The sequence below is a fragment of the Dendronephthya gigantea genome, unplaced genomic scaffold, assembly GCF_004324835.1.
Source record: "Dendronephthya gigantea isolate DGI-Jeju-01 unplaced genomic scaffold, DenGig_1.0 000061F, whole genome shotgun sequence".
NCBI lineage: Eukaryota > Metazoa > Cnidaria > Anthozoa > Malacalcyonacea > Nephtheidae > Dendronephthya > Dendronephthya gigantea.
The window spans coordinates 537246-553380 of NW_021163071.1; the positions used below are offsets into that span (position 1 = coordinate 537246).

Genomic DNA, 16135 nt, shown 5'->3' on the forward strand with positions numbered 1-16135 from the left:
CGTTTGGCTGAAAAATAATCGAATATAGACGTTTCAACCTCTCGTCGACCAAGTCGTGTTTCTATAATCATTATTTTGATTTTCAAATTGTCAGAATATTAATGTTTTATGAGAAAATAAGTGGGGCAAACTGCCAATAAGAAAACGACGTTCGACCTCTGGGGTCACACGAACGTCAAATGCATTATAAGCAATTAGCAATGCTTTGATAAGAGACAATAAAAGTATAGTTTAAACAGCAACGTTTAGTCTATAGTTTTCTATAGTTTTCATTATAGTAATCTGTCATTCTCCAAATAAACAACGTGTAAATATGGCCTCAGACAATGAATACCAGGTTTTGCTGCGATTTTTTTCCTTGGATATATGTGAAGGAGTAACCAGGGGTGGAGTAACGCATGATCAAATCAAATTAAGGGCACTTATACGTCAGAACATTCAAAACTATTCGAAAAATTGCAAATGTTGAACAGACCTTCAGGGCTGGGATCGAGGCTGGGATATTATTCACAGTCTTATATAATCTTATATACACAAGACAAATAAAAAAAATTGAGATGGGTCGTTGTATCTTCATTATAAAACTTCAGTTTGTAACAATGTTGAAACTCTTCTTATGATTGGTTTATTGTCTGACGTATGAATTGCGCGAAACTCCATTGAGCATCGGTTCTTTTTCTCTGTATAACCCAACTCATTGTAGGTAAAAGCCTAAAAATAAATTTATTATCCAGGTATAAAAATTTGTCATGTCATGTCATGCACCTAAAACCTGGAGAGTCGCTGTAGTTATTTTCGTTCATGACATTGTTACCGATTTGAAAAAATAGTCATTATATTGTTTATTTCAAACGATTCCCAGCCTCTCATTGGCTAATAGCCATGAACGGAATGGAATGACATCATCATCATAACGTGGAGTATAATTTTTTTATTCACAACATTACGTCATAACGTTGAACGTCATGACGTCAACGTCCCAAAGAGCGGGAATGCAAAACAACACAAAGGCGAGTTTTCACATGACATGATCAAACTTAGCCACTTCTTCACATCACGCTCAATTGCATTCAATGATCGCATTCAATCATTGTCGCTGTTACCATTGTGTGTGCTGAAGCATATCTTGACCGCAGAGGATTTAAAAGGCTACACGAAACAAACGAATTCAAGACCGTTCCTCGTGTGAACACGCGCAGAACATGTTTTACTCGTTTTCACCGTGTGAACACCTGAACAAGGCAATTTAGAGGCCTCAAATTATTGGTCTCAAATTCGATCGAGACCTTGTGTGAACGTAGCCTTAAACGAAAAAGAGAATTTCGCCATGTTGAATTTACGGCGATAATGACGTAGCTTGCTTGGTCAGTTCAAACGTTTAAATATCGATCCGACAAAAATACCTGAAAAAGGAGAACTTCTCGTATCTCTGCCGCAGCATACAACTGCTTGAAGCCTTTTAATATGGAATCGAGTGTGGGTAATATTGATAGCAACACTAGAATGAAAGGATTTTGAAAGGTTTGGGTACATGATGCTTTGCAATTGAGCAGTAAAGAAGTAAACAGAGTAAATTTAACTTATAGTACTTTGCACTATACTAGTATATATAGTACTATATAGTACTATAGTACTTATAGTAGTAATTGCAAAGAACACAGGAAGAATAATTTTACTAAATTACTCTGCAATGCAATCATGAAATTTTCCTTGGTATAAAAAGTTAAAAAACTTAATGAAATATAATCTAACCTGCTTTTCTATCGTCCTTACAACAACCTTCACTTTGTGCAAGTTGGCAGCGCGTCAAGAGGAACTTTGTACAACATATCGTATGCAGAGAGCCTAACAAGAAATATTTAAACAGCTGTAGATATTTACGATGAAGTCACACTGACTCACACACGACATACTGAAGTCTGTGCTTGAGTTTACTGGGCAAAATAAACCAATGCGATGCACGAAAGTCACTTTTTGCCTTTTTTCATTTAACTTTTAAATCAAGAAATAAATCTTACGTTGTTCAATATCAAGACTGTTTATAGTTAATAGAATATTTACACTTGATATCAAATTCTTAGAAACAACCTGTATATTGTTAATGCTTACCATTGCTAAGTGCGTTGATCATTATTTGACAAAGCAAAGATAACGCTTTCTCTGGAAAACCTGTTTGAAGCTGAGAATCATGCAAAATAGAACAGGTAATGAAATTTGGCAATACAACTAGTGTTTCGGATTATTCGCAAGTTGACCCTAGCGACAGTGAAGGAATAGTATCATATAGTATATACCTGAACCTCAGCGATGTGATGAGAAACAGTAATTGATAAATTTTCCATGTGGTGTGAATCACAGATTGTTTTACACTTGAGAAGGTGTGTAATTGAGGAAGGATAGTCTTTGGCCGCTATGTACAACTCTGCCACTGCTAGGAATACACTAATCAACATGAAAAAGACACAAAATCATGCATGGAGAGCTGAGGCAGCGGAATTTATGCACGACATTTTTTATTATGATCCGAAACTATAGTTGAATACGGGGAGAGCCCCCAGCTATACATTTTATAGCCTTTCGTTCAACCATGTTTGTTTCTTCTGTATTCCAGTATTCCTTTACCTGAGATTGGGAATCCTTATGATAATGAGCTGTTAGTGAAACAAAGAGACTTGAAGAGCACGAAAAGTATGATATCGCATAAAACATGATTGGCTCCGTAATACCACAGTTAATAGAATATACATGGTTTGGAGACCACATAAAACTACAATACAACTCATAAACTATATTGAGGTACATTTATGCAAAAAATTGTTCCTTTCTCATCACATGTCTATTGTATTTTGCACAGAAAAACCAATAGCAATCTTATAATTAATATATTTTTCAAGTCCAGGTTGATGAGCTAAGCAAGACGAATGCCATTGGTACGTTTGGCTAAAATACAATAGACACGTGACGAGAAAGGAACCATTTTTTGCATAAACGTGGACAATAACATAGTTAATGAGTTGTATTGTACTTTTATTTAGTCGCCAAACCATGTATATTCTATTCACTGTGGTAATACTAACGAGCTCAGATGCGCTTGACGTCGTGAGAAAGACGTCGTGAGTATTCGAGTTGCAGTGAATGGAGTGAATGTGATGCCCTCAGTGAACTCAAATAAGACTGGAACGCTCACTCTGTCGGAAGTTTGAAGCCAAGATGGAGGGCACTGAAGCCTTTCTTGTAGTTCTTGTAGGATCCAGGTCTCCACGCGATTTTTAATTTTCCTTTGAAATTTCCGCGCCAGAGGCCTGGATCATACTTACAAGAAAGGCTTCATGATCCGCCATCTTGGCTTCACTCATTAATGAGGGAAGTCAGAGAGTGAGCGTTCCAGTCTGAGCTCACTGGATGCCCCTCACTTCAATCAATAGACCTTTTCTGTTTTAGTTTTCAAGCGCGCAATGCGTGACGGTAGTTGATTATCAGTGTCAATTTAAGTTGTGATTTCGCCATGTCCAGGAGCGATTTAGTTTAACAAAGAGGAAAAAAGAATCGGCGAAGTTTCCTTACAAACAAAATCGCTTCGAAGTAGAGCAATATCGCAACTCAAAGTTGCTTGATAATCAACTACCGTCACGCATTGCGCGCTTGAAAGCTAAAAGGGGAAACGTCTATTGCATGCGGAAACTTAATAAACAGTGATAGTTCCAGTTCACATAGAGTTCACTGATTGCATGTGATCACTTCAATTTCAGATAGGTTAATGAGCATGTGACGACTGATGAAAATTATTAAGAAATTCGACTTCTACATACTTTGCTTTCATTTCTTCTGGGGATTTTTCATCCTTAACAGTTTCTAGGTTTTGTCTAAAATGCAATTTTTAACAATTACGAAAAATATACTGCTAGGAACCGTGTATACAGAAAAGATAGGTGGATTCTGAATTCTGATCTTACTCTAAACATTCAAGCAGCTTTCTTGTAATTTCATGGGCAGCACGGAATTGTTTTAACTTTGTACATAGTCTTGCTTTCCTGCCAAAAAGACACAAAGATGTGAATTTTTATTTAATATATTTTAATGAAGACAAAACGGGGGGGAGGCGGTTTTAGGAGTTATTGTAAAGCGCTGTATTTACCGTAAATTAGAATCAAAAGCGTCAAAAACTCTAAGATTTTGAGCCGTTTCTGAAGCTGTTTCCCAATCTTCCATCATCAAAGCTTGGTCAAAAAGTATTCTCTGTTTCTCAGCCTGCCATATCTGTTATAGAGTGGAAAGTAGCGATACATGCCGTACAAATATATTTAAATCAGTCACAGGAAAGATAATAGTAGCTAAGTCATATTTACTAAACATACCCCATCAAACGCATAAGTATATCCATGTGAGATATACAAAAGACTAAGTTTAAATAATTCATAATTCTTTTTAGGGATGAAAACAGACATTTCACACAAAAATAAGGGTTGAACATTTTTTTCTTGTTTAAATTTTCGATTTTCAGTAGGCCATTACTTCATGTAACCACGGGGATAAAAGGGGCAAAAGTATAGTAAGCGAATAGGCGCTCGGAGGTTACACATCGTACCTTGCAATCCTTCGAGTTTTCCGGACTGATACTATTGGCAAAATCCAGCAATTTCATTGATTCATGGAAATTACCCTAAGTATATTATATTCTAGGTAAATAATCGTTCATACTTGAAGATTACACTACAGTATCTATAATGAGCATACCGACCTGTTTATGCATATGTGAAGCAAGGAAACATAACGCGTGAAGTTTGGACTCTGAGTTAACAATACCAGCACATTTGACTTTATCAGCATGTGCTGCGGTCAGTGAAGGCTTCCACTGATGGAGGGGGAATTGACTGTATAAGATGGCCATGTTGCTAGGAATAGAATGAATGAATCTACGAGTAAGAACTGCATGCTTGTATAAAAAAGAGGGCGAATAGAGGAGATATGCGATGTATAGCTACAGGTTACTATAAGATTTTTAACGCGTAAAACTAAACAAGTTCCCCTAGCTAATGTATAGCATTTCCAAGCTCTTTCTCTTAAAGTTCTAGGCACGACTATACCTTACTTGCTCCCTAAAGTGAAACTATGAACACGATTGTTACTCAGATTACCTCTGACCATAGAATTGCAAGCAAGCACTCTGCTGTACATGAGTAGTTGCGGCGAGATCCAATAAGAATTTCTCAGAATTTAAGAAATTCAATTCATTGAAAATACTTAAGACCCTTAAAAACAACAGAGACTGATTCAGGGAAAAAATTTTGTAACAATGAAGCGTGACTATATATATCAACTACTGTCTGTGACTATATATATATTAAATACTTTTAAAGTAACGCATGAATGTAACGGTAAACATGTCCCTCCGGAGATGTAACCCTGCCAAAAAGCAATTTCGGTTCGTGTTGAAATAGAATATTGCGATATAAATATATAGTTATATACCTGGCCGGTGGTTCTCCCTCAAAAATCATTTGATTTGTTTTCATAAGTAACGATAGAGACTCCAAATACTAATGGCGGAAGAAAAAAAAAGTTGAAGTAATGAGGTAGTTGAGTTTCGCAACAGTTTTCTTAGAGGCGAGTTAGCTCGGAAGTCGGGAGGGCATCCTCGCATGCATGGTGGGTTCCTAACAGAAGAAATCAATGATTGCATCTGAACACGTGAATAAACTGCAGCTTTTAACAATGAGATAATATTTACTCGTTAGTAAGTAATTTGCCTTCGACATGTGGAGACCCTAAGAGATAGATCCAGATTGGTTTGGGGTTGGACCGAGTTGGCACAGAAAATAAAGCAAAATCCGACTGTTGGACATTCCATCACTTCTGAGAGAGCTCACAGGCTCAGACAGAAACATTCTGCAACTATCAGCGCTGAGTTGTTATAGCTACCCCATACAGCTTAGTGTATCCTTTGTTGGATAAAGTTAAATCCAGACACTAATCCAAAATTGGCGCTAATCCACTTCGCCGGACATGAAAGGGCGCGGCGCAAATACGAAATTCATGTCTTACTCGTAGTTTTAGTTCAGATGCACGAATTCGGAACCGTTCCAAGATATGTTTAGCTTGGCTATCTCCTTCTTGTTTCAGTTTATATAACAGCCTTAGGCCATGCGTTAGGCAGACGTGATCGTTTGATTCTTGTGCGATCCTTATAGACTCTTGCAACACGGTCAAGGCTTGTTCTCTATAAATACGAGTATATTGTCCAGTTTCATATTTAGTTCAGCTCATGTTTGAATTTTGTTGCATGGCTGGACGCAACCCTGGGTCAAACCCCGGGGGGTTTGTGGTATGGGGGAAGACAGGGGGGGCAGTTGGGTTGGGGGGGCAGTTGGGTTGGGCGGTCAGGCCCAGGTCAACTGGCGTTGTGGTTTCTCCATCTCCTATCCCGAACTATTGTTTATAGCAGAGTAGCCACCACGCTTAGAACCAATTGCACATCTTGTTGACAAAATAAAAACTTTTCACATTGAAGCAAGGTTTTACCTGTGACCAAAATGCGTGTGTAAGATAGCCAGGTTCAAAGCTGCGTAACAAAATCTTTTACAACGATCTTTCTTTACGTCCTCTCCGTCCCCACTCGCTGAAGATTTGCCGCTCTCCTCCCATTGTTTACGATCAAAATAATGATATAGGCAATCCAGAGCCTGGTTGAATTCACCCACACGGATGCAGTTGAGATACTGAACAAAATGCTACCGAGAAATGTACGGAAAATTCAGCGAATGATGTTTACAGCTGAAATGAAAGTACTGGCAGAAACAGTTCAACTCACTGCTTCAGCAAGATCTGGGGCACCACGTAGTATTGTAACAATTTGTTCTTGTAGCTTGGTGGGACTTTCAGCAGCTTGTTCATATGATCGGAGCAAAGCAGCCTATATGATATTGTAAAACATTGTTGACTTTGTAATCCAGGGGCAACAAATTTTTGCATGTGAGAGATAATGTACAATGTAGATTCAGAAGTGTACAATGTGAGATAACATTGTAATTAGATTAACAGTCTGAAATATATATGTATATGTACATGTCTGTTTAAGGTCTGCTTATTAGTCTAAAATATATGTATGTATTATTGTTTGTACATGTGTTCTTTGTATTGTACATGTATTGTTTGTATATGTATGTACATTGTTTGTACATGTCTGTTTGTACTGGTAAAAAACATACTTGCTTGGACAAGTAACTCTCTCCTTGTCGGCTTGATATGGGTATTTTATTCTGCAAGGATTCTCTAAAAATTTGATATTGCATGACTTTTGAGTTTTATTCTATTCTTGATTTCACTACTTGCTGCTGGAAGGTTCTACATATCTTTATTTTCTCTGTTTTGAAACCTCAGGTCAACTTTTACTTGATGCAATAAGTTAAATCCTGAAACATACCCATCCAACTGCATATCCGGGTATTCAGTGTTAACAGGTACGTGCAGGTAGGCTTTTAATAATGTTGTCAAGTGTAGCACCTGACCAAAGGTCATTTTATTGAAGAGAAGCACCATTTTTCTCACAAAAAGACCTGGAGTAGAAAACAACTCAGGTTAACAAACTTGACCAGTTGATGCAGTTTTAATAATCCAATAGAGGCCCTGCATTAGGTTCAATACAAAAAACTGAGCCTGTGCACTAGTGGTTACCAAAAAAACTTGTCCTTGTCAACACAATCTCTTCCTCAACATTCAGAAGATCTTCCAGATTTTGAAAGAAGAAATCACACAAACTGGATTCTCCATCACTGATACCATTTAATCTATAAAACCAGATAAAACACAGTAAAATAAAGTCAGTGCAATCAATATACATCAAACATCAACAATTCATACCTATCAAGAAGCAATCCTGATAGCTGTGCTTGTTCATTATCTATTTCATCTAATTTTCTTCGGAGCTTATTAAACTCTATATCTGTTCCCTAAATTGAAATTAACGTATTATTGTCAAGTTCCATTCAATACATTATGATGTATATGTTATAGCCGTTAAACACAAAAACTCGCCTGAATCAAATTCAATACCAACAACATTAGCGCATGACGATGTTTTCTAAATGGAGTAATTTCTTCTCTAGCCCTGTCACAGAGTTCAGATATTAAAACTAGAAGACTTATTTTATGAGGGGTAATGCATTCTTTCGTTGATGCCGTTTTCTTTGCGAACATATCCATAATATATGACCTTTACTTTCTATATTGTGATGTTAAAAAGTTGGAGTAAAAATATATATTAAATTTGCCCACTCCTCGCCGGTCGGCCATATTAGTCTTGAAATCATATAATCAGCAACTTCTAGATTCCGAATTCGAACATTTTACGTTCGTCTACGCGAAAAATCGACGAATAAACGATGATGTTTCCTTACTAAAAACATCTATATTTCGTTTTCTTTCCGATAGCTTTCACTGTGTTTTCTCTTTAATAAGGCCATTCACATTTCACAATAATTAAAAATTCATCTGATACAAAGTAAACTAACTCGTGATAGAAATTTTAGGTTTATTAGTAAAAATTTAGTCACGCTCGATATTGTCAGTGATTTACAGTAAAATCCTTTAAGAGTAGTAAATTTTTCTCCTGTGTAAGTGGAAACATTGTTATTGGCTTTTCAAATATTTCAATTTCATTTCTCACAATAATATTTCACATTTTTACTTGGTATTATACCTTTGTTAATTTTGTTAGTTGGGGTAATTATTCTATTTCTTTACTACTAAAAATCGTGGGCTTTTAAAGGAACATTTTGTGAAGTTTTTGAACATTGAAACAGTACACAATGCTATTTTCAAAACGAGAACTCACCCGTTGGTTAGGAGTGTCAATATTTGAAATATGGCTGTTTGTTGCTTGTTTTCTTGTATTCTCAATATTTCTTGCTATGAAACTCGAAGGGGACATAACCTGGTCATGGTGGAGTGTTTTTATTCCTTTATTTGCGTTTGATGGTTGTACAAGCTATTTTGTTGCAATTGTATGTATTCGATTAGTACTGGAAAATGAACGCAGGAGAGCAGCTCTACGGACATTGTGGAATGGTTCAAATTTGGCTTTGTTGTTCGTCTACAAAATGTTGCTTTGCCAAAGACTAGAGATGGACAATGTTATGACTTATTCAGTTATACATATTCCTGTATTTATATTTCTGCTCATGTTGACAGTTCGCAGTTGCCATGTTGAATCATGATATCTGAATGAGTTTTTTTATGAGTCTGCCAGGAAAGTACAATGCTACTTAATTGGAATGTCGATATTCACCTTAGAGTAGAACTTATGAGTAGTCAAGGGAACCTCAACATGAGATGTTGTCATATCGCAAGTGCTCCCTGACATTTGCCATTGCTATGTTGAATCACAATTTTGCAATGACATGTTTTGGACAACCATTTTTCTTTAATAGCATACCATAGTATGTATTACGTTTTCCTCAAAACATTGTCATTATTATTAAACATTATTATGGCATACACCAGAAGAAAAATGACCCTGCATTGATCAGGCCACCAGTGTATTGACCTGCCAAGAAAAATTCAATATGAACAAGGAGTGTCAATAATTACCTTATAAAAGTAGGTCTTGTGAGTGGGTCAGGGAAATTTGACAAGAGATTTTCCTACAATCAATACCCTTGACAATTAACTTTTGTTAACTTTCTACCTACATATTACAAAAAGATACCAAACATTTTTACTACCAACAGCATACTTTTCAGCATATTTAGGTAAATGATATTCATTGACATTCAAGAAGAGTTATTTTCAACATTAGAAATTGTAATGACATATTTAAAAGGAACAAGGGTATTAGTACCAACTGTTAGCATATTACAATTTTTCTAGAAACCCACTGATTAAGGAGAAATTGTCTATACTGGAAATCATTTTACTCAATATACACCAGGGGCCAGTTGTTCCCTGGAGTAAATTTTGATCCAGTGTTTTAGTTACATGCTTCTGTTCTTCTGAACAACCGGCCCCAGAAAAGTAATCTGAGTAAGTTACCGCAGACACATTAACAAAACATACTTCTTTGTTGATGAACAATTAGTAATTGGACAATGCATATATGTATGTGAAGGAAGCATACATTAGATTACCACAATGATTTCTTTCATAAATACATGAATATGTCAATAAAAATACCTCAAAATAAAATTACAGTACACTCTGAAAAAAAACACTAAAAAAATTAAGGCTAAATTTAAAGACAGTCAAGTCCACAGTTTTTTGTTGGATTAAGATTTACAGATTTCCTAAACTGGACCATGTTTCAGAAAATGTTTTAGTATTATTTGCTACACAATATGCACAAATATGTGAAAGATACCTAGTTATTTTACTTAATAGAGGCATATGATAAATATTCACATTGAATATGTTCAAATAAAAATTATTGTTTGTTTACTTTTTACAAACTTGAGCACGTTGGATGTTTATTTTATTGTTGAATTCAAGATTAAGCAAAATTTTTTTACACCCTCCTGCCTTTGATAAGCAAAATCTGTAATCATCAAAAGCTACAGTGCTTTGATGCCATGATGCTTTAAACAGGCACTGTACTATACAGTATTATAATGTATCATGAATCATGCTATTAAACTTTGCTTTATACCTTACATATATAGTTTGGTTGGGCAAATAAGAGGTTGAACAAAACTAACTTTACCTTCTATGGCTGTAATAAAACAACAATCTATTGCCTGGCAACAGAACACGCAACAGAACACTCAATAGAACACTTGCCTTTTTCACTACTAACACTCAAGGTATACATACATAATTGAATACACACCACTGCAAGCTACAGAGTGTACGCATACAACCACACGTTCATGTGTAAATCAATTACACCCCCACACACACTTTAAAAAATAAATTACTCTGGGTAAACATTGTTCACATAATCTTGTCTAAATGCAGCTTTATACTGTGACAAAAAGTGTGTACTAAGGCACCTCATGTCCAACAACTTCATGTGTGACTTGCAACACTAAGTTGTGTTTAATGAATATCAAGCAAATTAAATGCCTGGATGAACAGCATCCTACACATCAATAACACAACAACCCACCACGAATTTTAGGTCTTGCAGTCACACTTGAGTGAAAGCACACCACTTGTCTAATTCCGGGTCATAGAACTCAGACGTGTTCAAAAATGCAACACCATCAAAGCCACCCACAGCAAAAATATGTCCATTTATTACGGTTACCCCCACATTGTGACGACACGAGTTCATACTGGCAACATAGGTCCAGGTATCTGTAACTGGATCATAACACTCAACCGACTTCAGGATATTGTTGCCATCTGTGCCACCAATCACAAATAGTTTGTTGTTCAACACTGCTGCCCCTGCACCACGACGGGCTGTGTTTAGAGATGCTACCATAGACCAATAGCCTTCACGTGGGTTGTAACACTCAACAGAATCTACACAGTGCCAAACACTATAACCACTGCAGGCATAAAGGACACCATTCATTGCCTCAACACATACACCCTCTCGGCCAACTTGCATGGAGGAAATATTTGACCAGGTGTTTTTTTCTGCAATGTAATAAAAAGTTTTTGTTCTAATAGCTCAATTGATTACCAGAATGATTTCTCTTGTTGATCTAAAGACCTTTATGTTGAAAGCATATAGAGGTCTCCTTAATTAAAACAGCAATTCAACTACTTTTTCAGCTTATTGTATGTGTATTAGGAAATTCTCACCTGGATCATAAACTTCAACAGACTCCAAGGCATGGCGGCCATCAGTTCCACCAACTGCATAAAGCTTCCCATCCAGAACACAAACATCAAAATTGCTGCGACAGATTGCCATATCTGATATCTTTGACCAATCTCTTGTTTCTGGATCAAAACATTCACCAGACTTGAGCTCTGAATTTCCACTAGAGCCACCAATTGCATAAAGTTTCCCTGTGTAAAGGAATTTACATTGAACTGATATATACATGTATATTTCTGCAAATCCCAATCAAACCGACAGGTGAGTAATATTTTCGGTCAAACAACTTTAAAAACAATACATTTCCCACATACCACCTAGGCAACCAAGACCTAGTCTTCCTCGAGCACATGTCAGGGATGTTGTTGGAACCCACTCATTCTTTTCTTGGTCATAACATTCTACCAGGCTTAGACAATGTCCTCTGTCATAACCTCCTACCGCATAGACTTTGTTGTGTACTTCTTCAACACCAACACTACAACGACCTAAATGTTTTGTATTTTTAGGTCACTAATGTATAATGGTAGGATGCTAAAATTTTTCAATGAAGTGACATTAAAATTGCTTTTAAAAAACTCTAGATTATCATTTACTGCATATGTGAAATGCTTCAATAAAGATTTGAATAACTCAACAGCAATGCTGCTATACATGGGGCCATTACAAACACCCTTCATTCTTTGTTAACTCATATTTCAACATCTATTTCATACCTCTAATCATTGGTTTAATCAAGGACAGTCCCATATCATCAGTACTAGAAAAATCACTAGAAACAGATGAGCTGCAACTTGTAATAGTTTGTTCATTGTAATATGCTGAGATACAGACCACCTCTGAAGTAATCACAGCAATGCCAACATAGCAGCCATCTGATACAGCAGCACTAGCAAGCAACTGAAAATGGTTTTCTGAACCGGAATTACTTGTCTTTGAAAAATGCAATGCTTTTCTTCTAGACTGATCTGAAAGAAGAAGAAATAATTACATATTACTTATGTCCAGAAGTAATTAATCTTACATGAATGGCTTGCTCAAACAGGTCTTAGGTTTGTAGAAATAATTTTTTCTTCTGTTTTGCACCCCACTCAAATAGTCAGTAGTCCCTCCTTTGAACAATGTATTACCTTGAATCCAAGAGTATGACAAACTTCTTGCCCTTCTTGGTGATCTGGCAGGACTTGTTTGTTTTTCATTTGATTGCTGCCTGATGTACTCCTTCTGAGCATCTGTTATGAGGTCTGGGTCATCATCAAAATCTGAGTTTTTGCAATCTTTCAGGATGTTATCTTTTGTGAGATAGACAAGGTGGTTGTGTTCCATCAGACCTTCAAGTAAATCTTCCTCCTAGTGGTTAAAAGTCATAAATTCCTTCAGATAATACACTGTCTATTTGACATCTTGCTGCTTGAACTCTAACTTATACTTTGTGATATTTTATGTTTATAAAAAACGAATGGATACTATAAAAAACGTGCACATAATCACAGAAGTATAGCTATAAAGAGGGCTGTGGAGCATCTGGTTAAAACTAGCAAACAAGAACCCTGGCCATACCCCTGAATAAAGAATTAAAGAACTGATAAGAACTTAGATCAACTTTTATTCATGGTTTGTGAGAATGAGATGATTAACAGGGCATTACCTAAGGGGGTATTGAAGGGTGCCACTCCCTGTCTAGTTTCTAAATTAGAATTTCCCAAATTCTAATACTAATATTTTTTGTAATAGTTACAGTAGTTTATAAGTGTAGCTTATTCATAAGAAACGTTTTGAGGTTTTTGTTGCAAAAATTTTCAAACTTTCCATCTTCTATTCCCGAAATTTTGCCTATTCACTTTTCCACCTATGAAAGCCAAGGTATGTCCCTGATGATAGATGACATGGATTGAAAAGATTCAAAATTTTGGATTCAAAATCAAGGCAGCCCTCTAAACATCTTAATTTAAAACTTAAATTGAACAGACTGTAATTTTTTTAACTGTAATCTGTTTCGCTTACTGTGACTAATGTTATTTTAATTATTTTGGGTATTCTTTCCTGTGCTGTAATTGTTCATATTTAAAGCTCATTAGCTCACCAGAGCGGATACAATCCTAGGTTTACAAATGGAGAATATAATTATAAACAATTTAAAAAAATTAATGTTAGTCACTGATCTGGAAAAGATTGTGACAATACAATGTCTAATCCTCTAGTGTTATCCGAAATGTTAAACTTCCAAATGTTCATGGACATTTTAGATGCAACCAGCGGATGCAACCAAAACTTGCAGTCTTGTCAGTTATGAATTTTTTCATGTAAACATTAACAAAAGAATCAACAGTAGCCAAATTATCAATTATCCCCTCAGCTTGTTGTTCTAGAAAATTGCGAAGGAAGGAACGGATTTTAATTAAGTTCGACAGGGGTAACAATTGTCGCTCCATAATTGACCGACACGATAGGAATGATAATTCCAACATTCTATCCTGTCATCCAAACTACATTTTTATTTTAAAACTACTAAACTAAATGCATAAAACATAAAGTTGCCGCGCTCTTATATTTTTAAGATGCCTCTCAAAACCAATAATGGTTTAGTATTGTAGCGGGATTTGTAAACAGGATTAAATAGGCCATGTCACCTTTTCAAATCGGTCCGCAGAGTAAACCCGATGTGGATTACCGCAGGTAGTTTACGACCTGCAAACGACCGCGGTTTATATAAATGAATCCAACGACAAGCCGATATTTTCAATAGTTTATTGTAATACGGCAAATGTGAAACAATCATTCTTCAAAATTATTGCGGCATTTTTGCCTGATTATCAATATACAGTGTTTTTCCTTTAGCAGTAAAACGAAACTTGAGCAATATCGATCATCCTGGCCTGCTGCTTTCTGTCCATTTCACTCGAAAAAATATCTAACGTTTGAAGTTTTTTTTATACATGACATGTTAGACATGTTACATTTTTGAAAACAATTTATGGCGCGAAGTCGCATAAATGGCGGGAGGAGTACATAGAATTTGATTTTGAGTCAGGCACTTTACCTTCAGCTTAACTTTGCACCAATCAACTACAAGGCCTAGAATTTCACTTGACCCTTCGCCTTCATACCGAACATCTTCTCGTTTGTTGATAATTTCGACTTGCAGCCGAGGCAGTTGTTGAAAATCGGTGCTTTGTAATAATGCAGGAAAATTTTCGAATATGTAATTATCCACGGTGGTTAGCAACCGCTTTGAGTTCCGTTCTAAGGCAATCTGCCTTCCATACAGCCAAGAATCGGGCAAAATACTGTTTTGTATGAATTCCTGACATAAATCGAGTATTTCGTTGATTCCCAACTGCTCTGCGGCGGAGGAGACATCCCAAACTTTATCTGGTGTTAAGTCGAGTTTTGAACTGTAAACAAAGTTGATTAATGCTTCTGCAATGCTCGGTTCGACTGAGGGCAATGATATAGACGATTCATTATTGTTCGATTCAATCATCTCAGTCAGTTTCGGTACTTTGCTGGCCAGTACAGCGTGATGAGCGAAAATTCTATGCTTGCCCGGTCCACATAGGAGTACAACATCATATAATCCACTTCCATGTGGACTGAACACATTTTCGAATCCCGGCACTTTTCTCTGGGCTATTGGCATCGGTGAGCACACAAGAGATTCTTTAAGAGAAGAGGCTTCGTCTGTTATGCATAAATCGTTGATTTTTACCGATAAAAGATCCATGATTCTGGAATGGATTAACTCATGAGTTGCCACACAGTTGCCAAGAATAAAGGGCGGCAAAGTCGCTTTGACACTGACAATTTCGCATTCACGTGGGCTGGGAGAAAACACTTCCTCCTCGTGCCGAATTTCCTGAAAAAAAAGAAAAAAGTAAATATATAGATAGTGATAGCAAGATAACTATTTATGTTAGCTTATCAAACTTAATATTGTTTATAGTAGAACGAAAGCAAAAAGTACGGACAATGTTTGTACTTACTAATACTCTGCTGATTGCTGAAATTGAAATCCCAATCCTATATTTAATTTTGAGTCAAGTAGGGCCGACGTTCCACCCAAATAACCAAGACTAACATATATTTGCTAACAATCGCGAATTTCGTCCTAAATATTGATCTTCGACAACCAAGGACTGTTTCCGATACAAACGTGCCCGGTTGCATACAAGTATTTCGTAATAAGCGTAATGTAAACATAAGCTGTAAAGAACGGGTTAGTTTGATAGTGCACATTACCTTGGCAATGACCTCTGGATGTCAGAAAATATAATTCACGCGGTGCGGGGGAGCTTTGGTTAAAATTACCATAAAGGCAAAGCGGGATTGGGAATAAACTCTCCGGCCAAACAACTGTACATGCTAAAACACACA

General features: G+C 36.4%; 2 protein-coding genes across 3 annotated transcripts; both read right to left on the reverse strand.

Annotated features, from left to right (window-relative positions):
* Nucleotides 1-256: 256 nt before the first annotated feature.
* Nucleotides 257-8297, reverse strand: LOC114530358 (anaphase-promoting complex subunit 5-like). The gene is made up of 20 exons (XM_028551974.1): nt 8032-8297; nt 7858-7946; nt 7672-7784; nt 7421-7553; nt 7206-7269; nt 6809-6910; nt 6520-6728; nt 6043-6217; nt 5470-5537; nt 5136-5249; nt 4739-4892; nt 4586-4660; nt 4136-4257; nt 3954-4031; nt 3810-3863; nt 2295-2442; nt 2110-2179; nt 1753-1845; nt 1404-1498; nt 257-711 (listed from the first exon to the last, which is right to left on the reverse strand). The coding sequence occupies exons 1-20, from the start codon at nt 8197-8199 to the stop codon at nt 577-579; spliced, it is 2259 nt and encodes a 752-aa protein (XP_028407775.1). The 5' UTR covers nt 8200-8297; the 3' UTR covers nt 257-576.
* A 1768-nt stretch (nt 8298-10065) lies between these two features.
* LOC114530360 (influenza virus NS1A-binding protein homolog B-like) lies at nt 10066-16135 on the reverse strand. 2 transcript variants are annotated; one of them, XM_028551977.1, is made up of 7 exons: nt 16001-16135; nt 14802-15617; nt 12892-13111; nt 12478-12729; nt 12076-12249; nt 11743-11952; nt 10066-11574 (listed from the first exon to the last, which is right to left on the reverse strand). In XM_028551977.1, the coding sequence occupies exons 2-7, from the start codon at nt 15483-15485 to the stop codon at nt 11117-11119; spliced, it is 1998 nt and encodes a 665-aa protein (XP_028407778.1). In that variant the 5' UTR covers nt 15486-15617; nt 16001-16135; the 3' UTR covers nt 10066-11116. The 2 variants fall into 2 exon arrangements, with proteins under 2 accessions (XP_028407778.1, XP_028407777.1); XM_028551976.1 differs by having other exon boundaries at nt 15745-16135.

Bases quoted from the DNA above. Each gene is read 5' to 3' on its own strand.
- LOC114530358 (XM_028551974.1), bottom strand. From the start codon at position 8,199: ATGGATATGTTCGCAAAGAAAACGGCATCAACGAAAGAATGCATTACC. The intron at 2,443-3,809 runs GTATGTAGAAGT...CATGTTGATTAG, and splicing joins CCAGAAGAAATGAAAGCAAA to TGTATTCCTAGCAGTGGCAG. The intron at 1,499-1,752 runs GTTAGATTATAT...CTTTCATTCTAG, and splicing joins TAAGGACGATAGAAAAGCAG to TGTTGCTATCAATATTACCC.
- LOC114530360 (XM_028551977.1), bottom strand. From the start codon at position 15,485: ATGGATCTTTTATCGGTAAAAATCAACGATTTATGCATAACAGACGAA. The intron at 13,112-14,801 runs GTAAAGTGCCTG...TTTAACCACTAG, and splicing joins GGTGCAAAGTTAAGCTGAAG to GAGGAAGATTTACTTGAAGG. The intron at 12,250-12,477 runs GTATGAAATAGA...CAAAACATTTAG, and splicing joins GATTAAACCAATGATTAGAG to GTCGTTGTAGTGTTGGTGTT.